At 36.1% G+C, this 20767-nt stretch overlaps 3 protein-coding genes across 4 annotated transcripts; 2 read left to right on the top strand and 1 right to left on the bottom strand.

Annotated features, from left to right (window-relative positions):
* The first annotated feature begins 3138 nt into the window (after window positions 1–3138).
* On the top strand, window positions 3139–13819 carry LOC116291612 (follicle-stimulating hormone receptor). Its single transcript, XM_031698793.2, has 5 exons — window positions 3139–3539; window positions 8891–9123; window positions 9792–9863; window positions 10268–10339; window positions 11646–13819. The coding sequence occupies exons 2-5, from the start codon at window positions 8891–8893 to the stop codon at window positions 12982–12984; spliced, it is 1716 nt and encodes a 571-aa protein (XP_031554653.1). The 5' UTR covers window positions 3139–3539; the 3' UTR covers window positions 12985–13819.
* A 394-nt stretch (window positions 13820–14213) lies between these two features.
* LOC116291593 (phosphoacetylglucosamine mutase) lies at window positions 14214–17601 on the bottom strand. The gene is made up of 2 exons (XM_031698769.2): window positions 17036–17601; window positions 14214–16339 (listed from the first exon to the last, which is right to left on the bottom strand). The coding sequence occupies exons 1-2, from the start codon at window positions 17496–17498 to the stop codon at window positions 15177–15179; spliced, it is 1626 nt and encodes a 541-aa protein (XP_031554629.2). The 5' UTR covers window positions 17499–17601; the 3' UTR covers window positions 14214–15176.
* A 234-nt stretch (window positions 17602–17835) lies between these two features.
* LOC116291596 (large ribosomal subunit protein eL36) lies at window positions 17836–19937 on the top strand. Of its 2 annotated transcripts, XM_089038209.1 has the most exons (5): window positions 17843–17928; window positions 18137–18166; window positions 18308–18408; window positions 19028–19162; window positions 19818–19937. In XM_089038209.1, the coding sequence occupies exons 3-5, from the start codon at window positions 18316–18318 to the stop codon at window positions 19896–19898; spliced, it is 309 nt and encodes a 102-aa protein (XP_088894335.1). In that variant the 5' UTR covers window positions 17843–17928; window positions 18137–18166; window positions 18308–18315; the 3' UTR covers window positions 19899–19937. The 2 variants fall into 2 exon arrangements, with proteins under 2 accessions (XP_031554634.2, XP_088894335.1); XM_031698774.2 differs by lacking the exon at window positions 18137–18166 and having other exon boundaries at window positions 17836–17928.
* The last annotated feature ends 830 nt before the right edge of the window (window positions 19938–20767 follow it).

The following is a 20767-nucleotide window of genomic DNA, read 5'->3' as shown; positions in this document are numbered from 1 at the left end:
CAAACAACAGCGATCGTTTCCTCCCTCAAAAACGGTACATGCTACCATTCCAAGAAAAAAGGTATCTTAAATATTGATTTCTTTCAAAAATAACCTGCTTCGTCAAATTTACTGTGCATGGCACTGAGGTTTGTTGTTTTGACAAGCGATAATAAGAATACGGAATATGAAAAAATTCTTGGGGCGCTGTTGGAGCTTTAAAGAGATAAGGAATATCTTATACTGCAATGATATCTTCTTTAAAAGACAGCGAAAATGACGAATGAATCAGGGAGGTTGGAGGGAGATGCCGAGATGAAACTGAATATATAAGTATACGATTTCACACATTGGGGGATGTTAGGTACGCTTCAGCGATAAACGCATTTGCCTCCCTCCCGTAAGCTTGCTTTCTTCCTTTCTTTCTTCCTTTCCATTCATTTTAATGGGTTCAGTCTGTGAGCTTAGCGCCGTGCTCTGCCTAGGCCTTCGATCAGCCCAGAGGTTGTTCCAGAGCTCGATCGATCTGTGAGTTAACCGTGCCATGACTCCATCCATTATCAGCCTATAGAGATTCAGTTTCAGAGTATCTAAGAAATTTTAAGGACTTTTTTACATTTTAATTGGAAAAAAAATTGAACGAGAGAAAGATGAAAAATTATTCAAAAACTTTATTACGATATCCATTTATTTAGACACGAACGAAAGATGATTTATAGTGGCCGACCAGGAGGCTACAATTGAAATAATTAGAAAGCTTGAAAGAGAAGATAAGGATACTTCTAACCCCTCAGGCTTGCCGGGATCTGGAAATTTCCACTAATATAACACTGATCATTTACAATACCTGTAAAACTCTACTTTACTAGCATCATACACCGCACTTTTTATCCAGATCGAATTGACGGCGGCGGTTGATTATTAGCTGGTAACAGTTTTCGGTTAAACTGAAGGTGAGTTCAAAACTTAAAAGTCAGGATACACGATTTTAATATATATCTAAAGCAGTTAATCATGTAATATAATACCATAACGCCGCTTTAAATATATTTCTATAGCTATTAAATAAAATTTCTTTTTTTCGAAAGAGCATGCATAAAAAATAGTCAAAAAAGGTAAAAAAACGCACAGGAAACAATTTAAATGTGTCAATAGAGAGTTTTAGATTGACTTTTTTTTTCTCCCCGCAAACGGCAAACGTGACCACGTTTTCATAGTTTTCCTTTATTTTACTTTACCTTTTACAAACCTTCTCAACAAGCGCAAATACTCTTTTGCTTTTCTACTACTTGGACTTTTTTGCGATTCTTTTTCAGTAATTTAAAAGAATTTTTTACTGGTCAACTGACGTTTCACGTTTGCCGTGAACGTAAATCTAAAACTCTCTAATGTTGCATATTACCCCAGGAAAACCTTTCTCACAAATTCTTACTAGTACTAAGCTAGGCTAAAGCGTCATCTGCGTCATCGTACCATGAACTTGAAGTTGCTTTTCTTACGTTTATTCATCAATTACTTTTATCGGTTTTCCCCTGGCTATAAACATTGGAAAGTCGGTTCTACGATTCAATAAGGGAAAATCTATTTGAGTAAACTCCTTATCATAGTACAGGACTTGTTTTGATTGTAATCTTTTAATATACGAAATCTTTTTCTCGGCGTTTTTGAAGAGATTTTTAAAATCCGGTTTGGTAGATCGATTTGCATAGATTTTTAAGAGTTGTTTGTTGAGAGTCTGCTGAGGGATATAAGTACTGCATTTTTTTGAGAGCCGTTTATCACCCCACTCAAAATGTGAAGCCTTCGAGCTATGTTCATGGTTCGAGTGTCCATACTGTAAATCGAATAACAGTTATTTCTAATTCAATAGGTTTAATTATTCTTTCTTTAATGAATACAAATTTGAAGCGGTGACTGTTATTCTTTTCAATTCAAACCTCGTTTTTAGCAAGTATAGTTTACGCTACGATATTCTATATAAAACAAGCGAAAATCGCCAAAATTCGTCTAGCAAACAGCTACCCATTCACACCAAGGCTTAAACATGTTTTAAAGTGGTTTAACTAAACAGGTTTAAAAAACTATCTACGAACACTGCACAATACTTTGTGAAATAGTGCATGTAAGCTATCCTTTGTCTTGCTCTGATAATATTTTAGAAAGTTTCATTATATTGTAGGTTTCTAGTTTCTCAATTTTTTTCCTAATGAAAACACAGTTTAGCTAAACACGTTTAGGTGTGAATATGGTACTTAGATTATTAAATTTAAATTTAAAGTCGCGGTTACTTGTGTTGCTCGACTTCAGAATCATAAAACATAAGTAGAAATTTAAATAACGTAATTAAGATGGAAAACCCTACTAATTACCTAGATGCTACATCGGGGGAAATAAGCGAAAGGTTTACAAAAATAATACTCTACAAGATTGTACTAGAAATAAAAGGTTTATTAAGAAAAACCTACACATAAACTAAGATTTTTATTGCCAGCAGTGTTTTATTTTTCATATTTGGTCTTATTCTTTCTGCATTTTTAATTCTCCTAGTTTAGTGTAGTGTCACTAGGCGATCAAGAAATACGATGAATACTCTGGACAACTCAAAAAAGAACAATTAGCTATAAAAAGATAGCATTTGACTTGTTTGGTCAAAAAAGTATGGGGGCCCTCAGCAGTCCCTCAAGACTCTTTCTCAAGTTAAACTTTTAAACAGGATGTTTGTCAAGAGCTTCGTAGCTTTGCGAAAGCACCGGTTGTCTAAATTTCTTTTCGCGAAAAGCCGAACATCTTGAAAACGTCACAAAACGAAAAATACTATTTTTTTACGAACATCATTACGAGCGAATCTTTTTTCAACGGACCTTGGTTAATTATGCACGGGCAGTAATGACAAGTACTAAATATGGGAAGGAAAATATAAAAGTCTCTCGCTGCGCCGTTCAGTTTGTCAGAGAAGAGAAGCTAATTTTCTGACGTATACGGCGCTTAGTCCGGAATTTCAATTTTAATTTTAAAAACACCGACAGTAAAGGATGAGTTGATTACCTTAATCGACAAACATACAAATTAAACTAGAAACGACTATACCTAAAGAATGGCTTGAAGATTGGACTATAAAATACGCATTCATCATAAGAGACCTACAGACCAAGATGAGAGGCTACGCTAAAAATCTCGTAAACAAACAAAAAAGCAGAATTTGTACACACGAGTCTAATCTCTTGTGCTTGATTTTTCGTTAATTCCCAAAGTTAAAACGCGTCGTCATAGAAACTTAGAATCTTTGTATAGGGGGAGAGGGCCTTGAAAATAATCTTCCAAGTTGGTAAGAAAAATCACCTCCGTCATAAACCCACGCTACCCACAATATATCCAATGTTTGTTTCCAAGCTGGTAACAAAAGGGATCTTAAAGTTTAGTGGATTGTTACTGTGACTACGATTAAGGCGCAGGACCGGTACTGCTTATTAATTGTCGTGCATCTTCCACTTGCTCGACGAAGAACTGTAAATGTGCCGTTTTGGTGTCTCTGTAAAACCAACAGCACTTCAACAAGACTTGTGAGTATGATTTAATATACTCTTTCGTATTCAAATTAAACATAGAAAGAAAGATAACAACCACGCTAGCGCTTGCCAACATGACAATCAATTTAATTTTGCACTAAAATGGCTTCCATCACGATCCTTACAGTGCAACACCGAACGGACCAACACTAAGAACTAACGGCTGCAAAGGAGACCCGTTCACCCTAAAACATAAGACACACTGACTAAATGTTCGTCATATGCACCGAAACGGAGGGATTTTTTTTGCGATGCTTTAATCTATATAAGGCAATTTCTAATGCATTCACTTTTATCGGTTCTAAATTGAAGAAGATTTACAGAAACGTATTTTCCGCGTTAACTCAAAACAAACAATGGCTAGAAAAAATAGTTACAATTCGTTTTTTTAAGCAATTTAAATTCCTCTTATTACATTGTAAACTTTTATCTATTTTCAAGAAAAGTAACAGATATAAGGTTTTGGACTGAAAAACGACAAGAAAAAAAAGTATAATTAAAAAGTAATCTAGTTTTATTGATCAAACTTAGCAACACACCATGGCCAAGCGAAAGAGTTATATTATGAAGTGGTTCAAAATTTCAAACATTAACGCCAATTCAATCCTAGGTAATATTAATAACACATAGTTTGCTTTATTTGCTTTTTTTCTTTACGTTCAAGTTTTTCTTTTTCGATTGAAGTTTTGATAAATTTATGATTCGTTTCTCACTGTTTGACTTCACATAATAGTGCGAATCCATCATCTCAAACTTTGTTTTAGCAATATTAGATTTGATAGATATTTTGTTTTGTTCAGTTTCTGCACGAAAGATAAAAATCTCTTCATACACGCAGTGAAAATTGTGTGAATGACTTTCTTAATGAACGAGGAATTATAATAAATCTAACGTCCCCCCCCCCCAAAAAAAAGAATGACTTTTTTCCTTGCAAACTGTAGCGATAATTTTGTGATTTTTCGAATAAGCATATGAGGGATTTCGTGTAGCTAGAGTTAATTTTGAATATCGTTGGAGTACTCTGAAGTACGCCTTCGAATGGTTTATGTTCTGTTTAATTAAGATTTTTTGTTGATTAATTTGGCTTGTTTGTTTATTATAACGACAGGTATCCTTATTTTAAAATAAGAAAGAGAAAAATTTATACGAACGCGTCGATGACTCACCACTTTTTCATTAAGAAACCAAAAATTTGGCTTCTTTCATTCTCATCCAATGAGCGTCGAGGTCACTTGCAGACTCGCAAAGGATTGTGGGGAGGAGAAATTTTCCCAAAATCGTTATGATTATTTATGTAATGTTTAATAAACGAGCAGGAGTGTTTTATCGGGTATAAAACACGAGGCGTAGCCGAGTGGTTTTAGACCCGATAAACCACGATCTGCGAGATTATTGAACGGCTTAGAAAACTTATGATGTTTGTTCTCATTGTGTACCGATTTTTTTACGAAATGAACCAAGTTTGATAGAGAAAATCCAAGTTAAAGTTTATGCAAATGAAGACGAATCTTTATCAGATATAAAATCACCTTCATGGTCATGATTTCTATTGTGTTTTCTTCATGAATTATTAATGAGTTTTCTAAGAAGTAATATTCAATTCTTCCCCAAGTAAGGCTTAACCATCTGCCAAACCGTTGTAAAAGATCAAGAGCGTCCTCAGAGGAGTGTGAGTGGACGTATTTTATTGTCATCTTTCTTGTTGCCGTAATTGAATCATTAAGTGTGTCGTTTTTCAGAATTGGGAAGATTGATAGCCAATGTACTTGAAATCTAATCAGTGCGTTAGATTATTAGTTTTCTATCCCCAGATTTCCATCTAAAACACTCAGGCGACTGATGTCTTGTTTTTGGGGTCTCGGTAGCCCGCCGTTTTGAGAGTACACTTCTCATGTAAATCTGAATTCATTATACATTACTTTTTTTAAATTTTTCCTTAAATTTTTTTCCCAATCACTTATCTTAACTAGAATATCATGCTTTTTATTATTATCAGTAAGAATATTAATGTTATCAGTCGTTCTTATTCGAACTTGTCTTGATGAAATATCAATGTGAATTTAAAACTGATTTTACAATTTTTGTGTTGTCGAATTTAGTTTACAAACTTGAAAAAAAAAAATGATATTTTGTTCTTTGCTATTCCTTCTCATTTTCCTTTTATTTTTCCCTTACCGGTACGTCACTATTCAAGCCTTTCAAATGCAAGTTAATTTTATCAGGCTTAACTTTGTCCTTCAATTTTGACTTTCATGCATGGTCCTTTCGCTAGCCAATAAAAAGCTTTGCCGACTCTGACAAAATCAAAAATAATATTTGCCTCTACCGAGGTCGTTATTCAACATGAATCCTTTAATTTCCCATGTATGTAAGTAAGGTACTTAATGTATTTCTGTACAATTGATGAGACGAGACATTTTATTTCCATTTAGATCGTTTTAAGCAAATAAGCTACACGTCTGGACGGATAAAATAGCTAAGAAAAAATATCAATTAACTAACCATTGATAGAACTGAAAAGTCTTATAAATCTTTTAAGAATTGCATGAACAAAGAAAGCAATTGTAGGCATTGTATTTCCATTTCGATCGTCTTAAGCAATTAAGCTAGCAGGTCTCGACGGATAAAATAGCGGAGTGTATCAATTAACTAACCATGCATTGATGAAACTGAAAAGTCTCGGTATAAAGCTCTTTAAAATTGCATGAACAAATAAGCACGGTCTAGAAACACGAACGTCTAACCAGTTGATCTCGGGCTCTGAGTTGAGCTAAGCTTAAAACATTGAAAAAAAGCCGATTCATAAAATAAACTCTTTTACGATGTATGAAGGAGAATTTATAAACACTAAGTGAAACTTGCTAAGAGCCACCGGTGACAATTTTTAGTGTTTAGACAATTTTGGCCCACGTAACTCCCTTAAGACGTAAGAACTCTTCAAAATAATCCAAAAAATCCACTTTTGTGTAAATAAGTAGTTGAGTGTATAATACTCTCCTTGCGAACATCCGGACGTAAATAAGATTTTCCAGTTCTGATCTGCCGTGTACTTAATTTTATTAATAAGGGGCGAAAATGAAGGACTCACTGGAATTATCGAGTACTCAGTTGTTCCATCCTTCGGCCCTGGCTAAACGGGGAAACATATTTTCTTAATGTTTCCAAAGGTGGCAAAACTGTCAGGGAACATCGGGAAACATGTTTACTCAATATCGGTTAGCGCATGCGCACTTTCAAGATAGAGCTAGCGTTGCTAAGTAACGAACTTTTAGAACTCTTAGAATGTTGACTTTCGTGGCTAAACGAGGAAGCATTGGGAAACATTGTTCCCGTGCCTCTTGGAAGCATGAAATGTTTCTGCCGCACGGCAGAAATATTTTTGCGTGTTGGAAGCAAAATTTGTTGCACGTAGCAATGTTTCGCATGTGGCTAAACTTGGAATCATCGGGGAACATGCGCGCGGGAAATATGGTTCTGGAAACTTGTTTCCTCGTTTAGCCAGGGTCTTCGTTTCAGAGTTCACATTTATTAATATGGTAAACCATCATTTTAATTATATTTGTCATTATTATTTAGCTTGTTAGTGATTACCAATTAAGCGGCAACTTGACTGCAACGACAGTCAAGTTCTAGCAGTGTTCTTCCCAGATCGGTATACTTTTTGGACACCTGCTGATCATCGATCTTATTTTTATAAATAAGCTGTCATTCTCATAATAATCATTTCTACCTATTCGTTCAATCCATAACGCAGACCCTTTTTCCAAAATGGTGACCGCAAATTCAAAACTTAGTTAAAGTTAAACGTCTGTAAATTTGTCAATTTTCAACTTATGTTTACTTGACCAAATAACACCTGACATCATGAAACTTACTAAGTAAAGGTGCTCTTACCTACAGGTAGTTTTAAATTTTTGGTGATTTAACTGAAGCTGCCAGCTATTTAGATAAATAAGGTGGAAAACTAGTGAAAACTAGCGTAGACTGCGTCGGTGTTTACAGTAAAACAGTTGATAGATAGATAATTTATAACACCGTATGGTATGTAAAATGAAAAATAAAAAATAAAAATGAAACTGACGTTTCCGACGTTAGTCCATCATCGGAGTAAACCGTTTACTCCGATGAAGGACTAACGTTCGAAACGTCAGTTTCATTTTTACATACCATACGGTGTTATAAATTATCTATCTATCAACTATTTAGATAAATGCTTAGAAATTGTTCCCTCCTCCTCCTATAGTTTTCGCAGTCTCCTCTCCTCTCCTCTCCTCTCCTCTCCTCTCCTCTCCTCTCCTCTCCTCTCCTCTCCTCTCCTCTCCTCTTATCCATGCAAAACGAATCAACTTCCATAACGGATTTCATTTCTGTTTTCTCGTTATCTGTTTTTCTTTTCATTTCAACAGCCAAAACATATCATAAGAATAATTGTATCATTACTCTATAATCCCATACAAGCAACTATTGTGTTATTTTCAAATTCTCTTTCCTGTTCAAATTAAATTAATCTTGGAACGTTTCCATTCGCATTCTTTCGAGGGAAAACTATGACTTATGGAATCAGTCTAGTAGAGTTTGGGATGATATAATTTATCTGCAATAGGACAACATGTCTGTCCAGACTGCAAAATTCAGTGGACTCGGCCCATCGGCCTCTTCCAATTTTCTCAGCTCTCGGAATTTTCTTCATCCAATTATTTCCAAATTGGACAGCATGTAGTTCTATTACCTATACTAATGAAAAAATTAACAACACTGAAGTTAATTAAACCATGAAAACAGGCGGTCCAAAATGAATAGAATGGTTTAGAATTCATTTTGTGCTCTTGACTTTATGGCCGGAAAAATTATGAGAAATCTATCCAGAGAAACAATAGGCCATATGTAAATAAGTGTTCAAAGTGAATGGAATGGCTGACAATCCCTATTGCGCATATGACTTGTTGAAAACCCGCTAGTTTGAATAAGTCATCAAGCATTCAAAAGAACAGAAAATGTCAAAGGTAAATGATAAAACTTATAATTCAACAGATTAACTCTCTCAATTTTAAGAGAACATTGTTCGACGTTTTTAAGTATAACTTAGCCATTTTGACTACCTTCAATTCAAATGGAAATTTCATTTTAATATTTACTTTTCAACTATGAAATCAAGGTAAAAAGTTGCTAATATTTCGCGCGTTGCCAAGCAAAAAAGCTCAAATCTGTCAGAGAAAGAAAGCCGCATAAAGCAAACAAACCAACTTCTTTGGCAGACGATTTTATACTTCCCATCATTGTGGCACTTTATTCATTACCGTTGCCAAATAGTACCTCACTAAAAGCTCTTTTTTTTCCTCATGCAGATGAACGCTTTTCGCTACAAAACGTTCCTAGTAATTGCGAGAATTTTAATGGCATATTTTTCTCCTGGCGAAAGTCAAGAGAATGATTCGAGGGAGATGTGCTCTTCTACAGAGTGTAGCTGTTTTTCAGAAAGTTCTAAAGGACAACATTATGAAATTGCTGCAAGTTGCAAGCTACAAAGCATTGGGGATTTAAAAAACGTCATTCAGGAGCCACGAAATGTTACGACTTTGTAAGTTGGATTTCATACTCTTTTGTCGTACGAAACTGGTTGAAAGAAATCTTGGCTACTTAGAAAAAAATTCAGCATTCATTGATAAACAAGCAAAAACTACGAAAGATTTTAAGCTACGTTTTTTTTTAACAAGTCTCAAAGGAGTTCAACTCCAAATTAACTTGCGCGTTCGATTTATGTTACGTTCAAAGACTGGCCTCGAATTTTCCTTATTATTAATTGTTCTCCTTCTATCATCCACTCTCATTATCTATTCTCCTTTAGCCGATATTTGTAGCACATTTAAGAAAGATTTTCATTCGCATTTTTAAAACAGTTTTCAGAAGTTAACAATCAAAGTTTCGCTGGGCTGCACTGAATATTTTTGAAAAACCTGTTTTGCAGATTTCTACGTAACTAAAATAAAATTTTGGCTTCAAATTTAATTCCTATTTTGAACTATAGAATTTAGCCTTGATCTTTGCTTTTCTCCCCATTCGTTTTCCTTCCATTATCTTTCAACCAATCTATACTATAATCAAATTTCTTATTTTTATTTATTTCAATTATTTTTTGAAATTTTGAAATTTTAAATAAATCAAGTTTATTATAGTAGTTGAATTTACAATTGTATAGAATACTAAAACTGCAAATATTTAAAATACACCCTTTTTATTTTCTTTCAGATCTCTTAAAGTCGATGCCTTTTACACAATTCCACCCTTAAAATTTGTGGATTTTACAAATCTTGTCAATCTGTAAGTATACTGACCTGAGTCGAGTGTAGTTTAATTGAAATTATCCCTGTTATTAGGCTTGTGCTAACTTTTCAATCTCTTAGCCCTTGGGCATAATAAGCAAACAAGCTTAATGCTTTTCTTGGTTGAAACATTTTCATTTTACTTTTACATCATCACTGAATTTTAGGCGACTTTACTCTTTTTTAGTTGTACAATTTAATATTCTTATTTTATTTCAACTAAATAAATAGCTTCCTAAGAAATGTCTTGTAGCAAGTGGAATTGTTAAATATATTCGCTACTCGGAACTGAGCCTCAAGCTATAATACAAAACACAGGTGAATTATAGCATTACAAAATGCCACTTTTAACTAATATCACAAGCGCACATTCGAAATAAAAGCCGTTTGATTGCTTTTCAGGACGTTATCAGACAACAGAGTGGCTGTAATTACTAAAAACGCCTTTCAAGGCTTAAACCGTCTTCAATTCCTGTAAGTAACCTTGGAAATTTAAAACAAAAATGTATTCTATCAAAATAGATTTCCGGGAAAATCTTCAAATTTTATACGTCATTAATTATTGTACACGTTCTAAGATAAGAGCAAGGGATAACTAGTAACTAGTGCACTAACGAAGTAATGGTTATAATCCAGTTGTTATGACGCTAAGGACGTCCGGAGAAGCCGCTTAACTTCAATGAAAATGAAGAAAGTAAAAGATAAGTTTTTTTAAAGATAATCAACGCCTTCCGTAAGACCGCTAAATGGCTTTCAAGCCATCAGCCAAACGGAACGAGTCAGCCTCTCGATACCATTACCACATGAATACTTTTCGTAGTTTTTATCTTTGCCTATATTAACACCATTATCTTACGACTGGCTCAAAGCCATAAAGCGGATATTTGGATAAGAAAAATACTCTCCACAAGAGGATTAGTTCTGTTCACTATTAGTGGCAACCACCTACTGAATAAGAGGATCGGAAAACTGAGAAAAAAGAGATTTTTTCCCGGCAAATCTATTTTATAATTTATTCGTTTGTTCAAGCGGCCGTTTTCGAATTCATAGGGCGAAAAAAGTTTTCGACTCTGGTGTTTTTGCCTTGCCTGTAGTTAATTATCTAGAATAATAATTCCAACAATTTTTTTACGGCAGTGAGAAAGCTGGAAAACAAAGTTTTGCAAAAACATCCATCTATAGTTTTTTCCTTCCTCTGCAAAAATTTATATCGGTAATTGTGCCACATTTTCGCCCAAAACGAAAATTAAATCCATCATGACACGTCGGCAACGCATGCCAAAATCCATCTTTGACAAATATCCGATCAATTTAACCGTGGTCTTTATTTTAGCAGATTTCGTCTGAGTGTTTGGACAATTAAGCACACTGACTTAAAGCACGTCTATAGAGGGCGCTGAGGAGGGCGAAACATTAGTGTTATTATTGAATTGGCACAAATGCAAATTAGCATGAAAAAGCAGCCACACTGACTAGGGAAAAAATCGAATAAGCCTCATCAAGCAAGATGACGTTTTACCCCCGTCTCTAGAACATAATCCTTTTCACACTGCTTTTGTTCTTTAATTATGACTATTGTTCCTGTATTCTCTAAGCAATCAAAAATTTTAATATGAAAGAATTTAAAAAACTATTGTGGTATAGAGTCGGGGGTAAAACGTCATCTCGCTTCAGGATTATTAGAGCATTATCCGAGGTCATAAGTGGTGACCAATAAATTAAAGACGTATCTTAAAATTCCACACACTTATATCATTTAATTTTTAATATTTCATATTAGAAATCTGAGCGGAAACAAAATAAGGTTTTGGGAAGGAGAAGGCTTATCCTCACAGCTCCCCTTACTACGAAGAATCGAGATGGCTGGAAATCCAAGATGGACGCCAACAGACGAGCTTCTAAGAATCCAAGGACTACAGGAGCTAAAAGGAATAACATGGAGTGACGAATGTGCTGAATGTAGTCTAGTAAAGAACGAAAGCAGCCCTTTGACAAAGCTATACAGTCAAGGCAGTTACAGTGATTATATCGTATGGCACTGCAGAGGAACGGAGTACACTGTTTCCAAGAAGACACGAAATTTTGCACGGTTTCAATTCCTTCCCGAGTGCTTTGACTATAATGAAAAATGCTACCAGGCCGAGGTCAAAGCGACAATGAACCACCGTTGCTGGGATACGGATAATAGAATACTTTACATTGAATACGTCCTTGGCATTATCGTCATAGTACTGAACGTTACCGTGGTAACGGTAACCCTGACGAGCTCCCTTAAAACCAACGTTGCTATGCTACTGGTGTCAAACTTGGCTGTGAGTGATTTTTTAAATGGTGTTTACAGCATCTCGATCACACTTGCAAGACAGAGTGCACCGTATACTGAGTTTGTGACGTTTTTGGATCGTCTGTGTCCTGTACTGGGATTCCTGTGGGTTTTGGGCCAGTTCAGCACCATACAGACTTCTTTACTACTAACAATTGAACGATATACAACGATAGTGTTCTCAATGAGACCACACTTGAAGCCGACACCTGGCGTAGCATTTATTGGTATAGCCTTTTCATGGGTGATAGCACTTGTAGCTGCAATACTACCCCTGGTAGGGTTGGGGTCCTACGTTACCAACACGTACTGTGTTCCAATGCAACCCTCAAAAGAGGTCCCCAGCACCTTTCTCTACAGTCTTGGCATGTCCCTGCTTGGAGTTATCCTTTATTTCACTACCATTCCACTCTACGTACGAATCTTCGCCTTCGTTCGCAAATCAAGCCATCAAGTTGGAATCAAGCGCGATGGAAAGATCGCTCGTCGCATCTCCATTCTTGTTCTCAGCAACATGATCTTTTTCTTAACGCCGATTATTATCGCATTATTATGGCTATTGACTGACATCTTCAAGAAAAATATCTCGGTGCAAGCGCGCAATATTTTAGTGGGTGTTTTCCCAACGGTTTGCTTCAGCCTTAACAGTTTTCTGAATCCACTTTTGTACGCTTTTAGAAATAACCGCTTCAGACATGCTCTACTTATAAAGTTGAGGAAGATCGTGATAACGCCGAATTCTTCTGTTGGGGACATTTCGATGAAGTCGAGGACAGAAAGCAAGATGAACAATTGACGATACGCGACATGACAAAATTGCCAGCGAAATCATTGTAGTCGCATACGAGTTTTCTGTTTAATAAGATAGTTATTATCTACCTTGCAATTATGAATCAGTTTTCATAAGAGAAGGATGGTATTAACTTATGCGCAGTAATAATACTGCTTTGTACAGCTAGTTTTCTTAAGTATTATTTCATTCTTTAATGGCATTAGATGAACTGCTACTGATCAGGGGGTTGGGGTCTGATCCGTTGCCATGGATACCTATATGGGTGGGGCTTTCTCGCTTGCTGATTTGAAAATGCGCCTAGAACGCCATGCAAAGCTACTCAAAACTGCTGCCCACTATACTAAGTTCCCTGTATTGCTTATTGCAGCAGACCCCTTCGGCGTATCAAGGTTTCCCATCTCACACCACTTATCATTGACAATGACACGTGGTCTGAAATGGGATAACATTAAGCCCAGATTAAATTGGTTTATTCCTTAATAGATTTATACTTATATAACGCATATTTAATGTAAATATGTTGATATGTTGAAAAAAAAAAAGAAAAGAAATAAAATTATGCGGGTGTATTTGACGTCATAGCCGCCATATTTGGCCGTTTTCGTTACATCAACCAACATGGTGGCCATGTCTTTTTCTCCTAGATATTTTGAAGGGGCTAACCTGGTTAAATAAAGGAGTTATTTATCTTATCATATATAAATCCTGAAATTGCATTTGAAAGTGATCGATGTACACTTAAAAAACTGGATTTGATATTCAAGTTAAAACCCTCTTGAAGAAACATCTTGAAAACATGCCGTCATGTAATCAAACCAATAAAGCACTATTTTTCTAACAGCGTGAGTAGTTATATTATATACGGTTCTTAATTATTTCAAATAATGAGATTAAAATCTTTCTACCTGTAGGGGTTGTTTAAATGATCAAAATAATCTATTAGGCCATAAGTGTGACGCCATTAGTCGAGTTCCTTCTGGGTCTCAAAACAAAACACCTTTAATGTCATTCATGCATAATACCCATGATCAGTTGTTTTTCGTGAAAACTAATTTTTTCGGGGCTGCAAGTAGCGCGAGGCTGTTTCTTTTTTAATAAACGTCTTGCGTGACGTACGATTGCAATTTAGTCATGCCACTGAGTATAAACTCAAGGTTGGTCCGTTAGTTGTTAGTCACTGGAGGACCACTGTTTGAGAACAAATAACACGATTTTTCAATCATAATAATACACCAGATTAATCTTCTTTTTATTGACATTATTATTAACCCTATTTTCCTTTATTCTTAGAAAAATGCTGCTAAAAAGAATCATTCGACAGTTCAGTTCTATTCCAATCAATTGTCACCAGAGTTCAAAAATAAGGCTTTTGGTAAAAAAATTAGCTACCCAATAGTGACCCAATGGCTCAACCAACACCTAAGCTTTTCTGTGCCGCCATTATTGCACATGACAGAGAAATTGGTAAAAATCTGAGAAAGTACAGACTAAAGATGTATAACATCTGTCTTAACCATGGTTAATCTCAAGCCCAGAGTCTTCCAGCTTTTTGGTCAGCAGGCCGGATACAAGAGTCTTACCAGTCAATGACGACAAAGCAGGAAGGCACTAGAGGACTAGACTCTGGGTATGAGATTGAACCATGGATATACTGTATATTCTAGTTCCCAGTATCTTCAATTTTTCCAGCTTATACCAACAATCAAGGGACTGGAGATGAGACATTTGATATATGAACCTTAATCACAAGATGACATGTTCATTCCCATGAGAATAATAATTTCCTTTGTTTAAACCTGTGTAACGTCATTCCAAAAGTGATTGAATGTGAGGCTATGGGGAGGGGGATAACATCTATTGTTCCACCCAACATGGCTGCAAAATAAGGAAGGTCCATGATAGGAAAATGGAAAAAATTGCACAAGAAAACTTGAGATTAATATGCATTATCAAGAAAAAATAAAAGAAAATGGTAATCACAAACTACAAGATCATTTTGATAAATTTGCAAATAAAAACAAAATATTGATTAAAAATTCCAAAAAAAGTTCCTTAACATCGATATTCTTAATTGTAAGGTAAAAAAAACTAAAGACTATAGAGAGGGCTGGATGTAGGGATGTTAGCCCCCTCCACATTCCCTAACAACCAAAAATATGCACTGCTTTCACTGAAAGTGTATGAATGCAAAATGTTCACTGAGGTCTTTCTCCGATTCCCCCTGCTAAATCAAAAACAAGCTGTGCAACTTCTAATGCCAATGCATCTGCTTCTTCTCTGGAATTACCCTCGGCATAGACACGGACCACATCCTCAGTACCCGAAGGGCGCGCAAATGACCTAGCATCGGTATACTTGGCTACCACTTTGTTGATTTCCTCTTGAAGGCCTTTGGGTTCCAGAGCTTCAGTTTCAGTTTCTGAAGTCTTGAGAACAGTGCGATCCTTAACTTTGACCTTCAGTTGTCTGCTTGCTAAGTCTGTGTAGCAACTATACCACTTTTGGAGATCCCAGCCCCTGGCGTTGAGGATTGCTTCGACGACAAGCATATCACTCATGGCATCCCCAACAGCTTGATTAATCAAATCTATCATACTAACCAGTATTGTTGCAGCTTTGTTTTCTTCTGATGCTGATGCAGTGCTCTTAGCAGCCTCTGTTATTTTATGTGTTGCTTCATCACTAAATATCACTGTTCCATGTCCATTAGCTTCAAAGTAGATACCAATATCAAACTTTTCAGCCCTGTGGTGGACATACTTGACACCTGTCTTTGCAAATGCTACAGGGACTTTCAGCTCCTTTTGGGCATATTTCGTAGAGCTACCATTAGCATAAGCAGTCTGTACCATGCCAAGTCCTCTGTCAAGAGCCACACCTGTTTTGTCAACCAATTCTTTCAGGTATCCAGCAATGAGAGTAGCTATTCTGTCACCATCCAAGAGATGGAATTTTTTTTCTTCATCCAAAAAGAAATACATCACTCTATCAGCATCACCATCAAATGTGATGCACTTGTCACCAGGACTGATTGTCATCCCTTTTGGCTCACATTGCCCAACCTTGACATAATCAGCACCACAATTCTCATTCAGTTTCTCGACAACATCATCATTAAAAACCACTATTGGTAGCTGCCCTTTCATGTGGCTTGATAATTCCTTAACTTTTGGTCCTCCAACTCCATTCGCACCATCAAGTTTGATTTCTTTTGGCTTGGCATTGCTTGTCAGAGATTGCACATGCAGATAAGCCTTGGATAGTTTCTTATAATATCCTTGCTCTGTTGCCTCCCCATATTTCCCTTTTGTATTATGACATCGTACCATGTAATGCAGCTGGGGTGTGGTCAATACACCTGAAATAATGAAATACATGCCATCATCATACCAAGCAATAAGGATTACTATTAAAGTGGATATAAATAGCTATGTTTGATTTGTGGTTGGTTGTCTGACTGCTTGATTGAATGAAGGGTGCATCAAAGGGTAGAATATTGGATTGATGGATGAATGGATAGATGCATGCATGCAATGGATGAAGGAATGGACCGACTGGTGGACGGATGGATGGATGGATGGATGGATGGATGGATGGATGGATGGATGGATGAAGGAATGGACCAACTGGTGGATGGATGGATGGACGGACGGACGGATGGACGGATGGACGGATGGACGGATGGACGGATGGATGGATGGATGGATGGATGGATGGATGGATGGATGGATGGATGGATGGATGGATGGATGGATGGATGGATGGATGGATGGATGGATGCATGGATGGATGGATGGATGCATGGATGGATGGATGGATGGATGGTTTAGTGGGTCACTGAATATATGTATGGATTTAAATTTACAATCGAAAAAAAGAATGAACCATTCTAGTTGGTTGAGAGATGTTAAATTATTATTGTATATACATAATCATCGTGTATGGCAACAAATTTTAAAGCAACAATAACGAAGACAGCTAGGCCTAGGGGATGTGTTCACTAGGGGGTTTCACTTTCACTTGTTTTGATTCCCGATTTGAGAAATCTACTCACCAAAATCATGATAAATTCCACCTAACGCCTGTATACCATCCATTAGCGCCCGTGTGAACATCAAACCACTAGGTCTCGTATCTCTAGCGATAAAAACCTTGGCAGGTTTGACCATATCAATGTCATTCGCAGCAATGATCTCCTTCAAAACTGGGGCCACAGCTTCTGCATTTGCAAGAGAAGTCGCAAACTTCTCCCAAGAGGCGTTCAGCATTTCTCCCATTGGATCGACAAGCTTAACTCCGTTATCATAGACTGGATTATGCGAGGCTGTGATGACTACACCGATAGCTTTTCCATCCATGGCACGCGATCTTAATGAAGCTAACATTCCCATTCGGAACATCACTGCTTTTAAAGTCTCGGCGCGACCTCGAAAACCGGCCGTCCCGTAGCTGTATTTCATATCGATTTTAGGATACTTTTTGCTTGCTTCGTTGGCATTGTGGAGTACAGTCGCCATTGTGAATCAACGCGTAAAAAAGCTACTAAAATTCCTACAAAACTTTGAAGTCACGGAAGAATGAAGAGAGAAACGGAATATTTGACTTATTGAGCCACGTCAATAATACCACAGGAAGCCCTCACTACGACATTATCATTGACTGCTATTTATTACTTCTTTTCTGGATACCGCACATTTCGTTTATAAAATAAACCCTTAAGTAATACCACGAATATTCTTTGAAAATACGGAACTTTAAAGGATTAGAAGAGAATTTTAGAATAATAAGAAAGAATTTATTTATGAATATTGTGATGGTTTACCTGTGTTTTTCATAGGCATGCGCAGGGGGATAATGTTTACTGAACAAAGGGTAGAGCATATTGCAGGCTCGTCCTCTTCGCTGTTGTTTCGGCCATTTTGATCGTGGTTCGAAATAAAACAGAAGGTAAATCCACTAGATTCTCATCCATCTTACTGTCTAAAACCTAACTATATTATCGAAATTAAAGTCTTAGTACTATTTTTTCCTACTCACCATTTATTTTTGCCCTCGGTCTTTAGAATTTTCTTAAAATACGCATTTTGTTGGGTGCATTAGTATCTTCGTGTCTAAGTCGATACCCAAATAATAATACTTTATTCTAAAAATGCAGATTACATATTTTGAAAAGGAAGACATTGAGGTTAGCCCTATATAAGTCTGTGCATAGTACAACATAAATCATTATGTAATGCTTCATCTTATTATAATCTTATGGTGCATAGTAGTAGGCTTTTTACTTACATTGTCAAACCATATTTTCATTTGTTTCTTGTTTGAACAGCTCTAAAAATGGCTCCCAAAGTGGAAATGGCAGTCGGCCTGCAAAAAGGCCACAAAGTTACTAAGAACGTTACAAAGCAGAAACCATCACGAAGAAAGGGGGTAAGACTTTTTCTCACCATAAAATAACGTTTTTCTTCATCCACTGTAATGTAAAAGCCTCTAATCTTATAGTTTTAGACTTGGAATTAGCTTTGAGTAGAAATAATTTTTTTGGAAATCGAGAATATTTAAATATGGAACTGAAATCTCATGAGACTTTTCAGAATCTATTGTCTGTCCCAGCCAATCACAATGTATTAATTACAGCATACTCAAATGTATTTCTTTAATAGTGGTATATGGTCTGATAAGGCTTGTTGTCTGTAAACTTGTATTATTGAATTCTCTAACTACAGTATTAGAATTACCTTTATCATTTAGGTACCATCTTTCAAACCTTTTGTTCATTTTTTATAACCATGAATACTGTATATTCAGAAATAATTTCATTTGTGTGAGGAGTGGAATGTCGATGCCGTAGTGCAGTTGCCTCTCACCTCTCCCTTCATCTTAGGTTCAAGGTATTCTGCTATGTTGGACCTAATTATATGGCCAATACTCATGTTGCAGTTAAAATTTAAATTTGTAGATTCGTAGGAGAGATACAGTAAATCTTGTTTCCATTCATTTACACAATATCCTGCAACATTCAACTTTTAACCTTTATTTTTCATTTTAGGCATGCAATAAGAGAGTAAAGTATGTCCGTGATGTTGTCAGGGAAGTGGTTGGCTTTGCTCCTTATGAAAAGAGATGTATGGAGTTGCTCCGTATCGGCAAGGACAAGAGAGCACTGAAATTCTGTAAAAAGAGGGTAAGTCCTACCAATAGCCTCACTTGCCATCTATATGCTATGTCTCCATAAAATCCATGCCCAAAATTATAGAGTTTTTGTATCTCAATCAAATTATTATTCATGCTCTATCCATACATGTATATTTGCATTCCTAAAAGGAATACTTTTATATACTTATGCAGGGTTTTCAATATCAGCGTGAGTAGAGTGCAAACAATATATCCATGAAACACTAATTACTAAATTTTTCAAAATAGTGCTAGTTAAACAAAAGAAAACAATAGAATTAACATAAAATATTGTACGGTGCAAGTTAGTGTTACTAATATTTCACGGATATATTGTTTGCACTCGAAGTGGCAAACTGTAATAAATAGGGGGGAGCAGCAAGCTTTAATCAAAATAGGCAGCAGTTCATGTAAAATACCCAACAAGGTTCTCCAGCTGCCAGTTTCTATTGAAAACCCTGCTTATTCCTTCTGTCCAAAACTAAGCAGTGAAAAACTCACCATAAACAAATTTTTTGAAAAAAAAAAAGCATTTCAAAAGACAATAGTTTTGAAGTTTTGTTCTGGACTACATGATTGTGAAAGTGGCTGTATAAAGTCACTCTAAGAAAACATTTGATACCACTTAATCCCTGATTAATCTGATTTCATTTTGTCACATTTAGCTTGGAACTCATGTCCGTGGAAAGAGAAAGCGTGAAGAAATCTCAGGTGTCCTGGCTCAGATGAGGAAACAGCAACATTAAATTACTATGACATTAATAAAACTGCCATTTTCTTGCAAAGTATTTTTGTATTTGATGCTTTCAGTCTTTCCTAGAGGTTGTGCAAATGCTCCAAACATCTCCGATGCCTAATATAGTTGGGCTCAATACATGCATGTTATGAGCACTTGGATACCTTGTTAGTGGTCATTGGGAGCTGCAGAAGTGGTTTGGTAAAGTTTTAGAATGGACATAAAAACTGTACGTTGCTTTTGTTATTTGACTGAGCCCTTATAAAAATAATAAATAAGAATGACATTTACTATTCAGTGTAAATTTAAAAGGGCTCTCAAATAACTAAGGCATCCTGTAGGGTTCATATGCACTTTGGGGGGAAGGGGAGCATTACCCTTTTGATAATTGATATTCATTATCTTGAAATTAGCTGTATTTGAATTATTTTGAAGACATTGAACTTTGTCTTGGTGCCATTCCCTGGAGAATAAGGATATTCGAGTTGTATCCATATTTGTGTAAGTTTTCTCATGCACAACTGTCAAACAAAGAAATGATATTATTAGGAATGACATTTGGTCTAACGAGAAAACTTTGCACCAAGATTAATTAGGTCTATAGCAAATCAAACGACTACTGTCCTATGCCAACGATGTGCCTTACATCCTTATGCTGCTTTTGGCATGAAGTGAACACCATCCTATGAAATGAGTAAGGCTACTGGATATTCAAAATGAGAATGTAGACAACCAAATACTGAATTGAAATTTATGAAAAAAGTTAACATATTACTATGCCCATTGTCAAACGTCCTCGACTTTCTGTGGACTGATCCATTTAGCCCTCCTTCAGTTGTTAACAAAGCAGTTTTATGAACAACATTAGAAAGTTCTCCA

The sequence above is a fragment of the Actinia tenebrosa genome, unplaced genomic scaffold (assembly GCF_029948245.1).
Source record: "Actinia tenebrosa isolate PJP-AT-01 unplaced genomic scaffold, QUT_ActTen_1.0 PGA_scaffold5__44_contigs__length_20552954, whole genome shotgun sequence".
Lineage (NCBI taxonomy): Eukaryota > Metazoa > Cnidaria > Anthozoa > Actiniaria > Actiniidae > Actinia > Actinia tenebrosa.
This window is presented reverse-complemented; position numbering and strand designations above follow the sequence as displayed.

What these genes read in the sequence shown, in the direction of transcription:
- LOC116291596 (XM_031698774.2), top strand. Translation starts at nt 18,316, where the DNA reads ATGGCTCCCAAAGTGGAAATGGCAGTCGGCCTGCAAAAAGGCCACAAA. An exon ending in AACCATCACGAAGAAAGGGG is followed by an intron (nt 18,409 to 19,027) that starts GTAAGACTTTTT and finishes TTTTCATTTTAG; the next exon opens with GCATGCAATAAGAGAGTAAA. An exon ending in TGAAATTCTGTAAAAAGAGG is followed by an intron (nt 19,163 to 19,817) that starts GTAAGTCCTACC and finishes TGTCACATTTAG; the next exon opens with CTTGGAACTCATGTCCGTGG.
- LOC116291593 (XM_031698769.2), bottom strand. Translation starts at nt 17,498, where the DNA reads ATGGCGACTGTACTCCACAATGCCAACGAAGCAAGCAAAAAGTATCCT. An exon ending in TGGAATTTATCATGATTTTG is followed by an intron (nt 16,340 to 17,035) that starts GTGAGTAGATTT and finishes TCATTATTTCAG; the next exon opens with GTGTATTGACCACACCCCAG.
- LOC116291612 (XM_031698793.2), top strand. Translation starts at nt 8,891, where the DNA reads ATGAACGCTTTTCGCTACAAAACGTTCCTAGTAATTGCGAGAATTTTA. An exon ending in CCACGAAATGTTACGACTTT is followed by an intron (nt 9,124 to 9,791) that starts GTAAGTTGGATT and finishes ATTTTCTTTCAG; the next exon opens with ATCTCTTAAAGTCGATGCCT. An exon ending in TTTACAAATCTTGTCAATCT is followed by an intron (nt 9,864 to 10,267) that starts GTAAGTATACTG and finishes ATTGCTTTTCAG; the next exon opens with GACGTTATCAGACAACAGAG.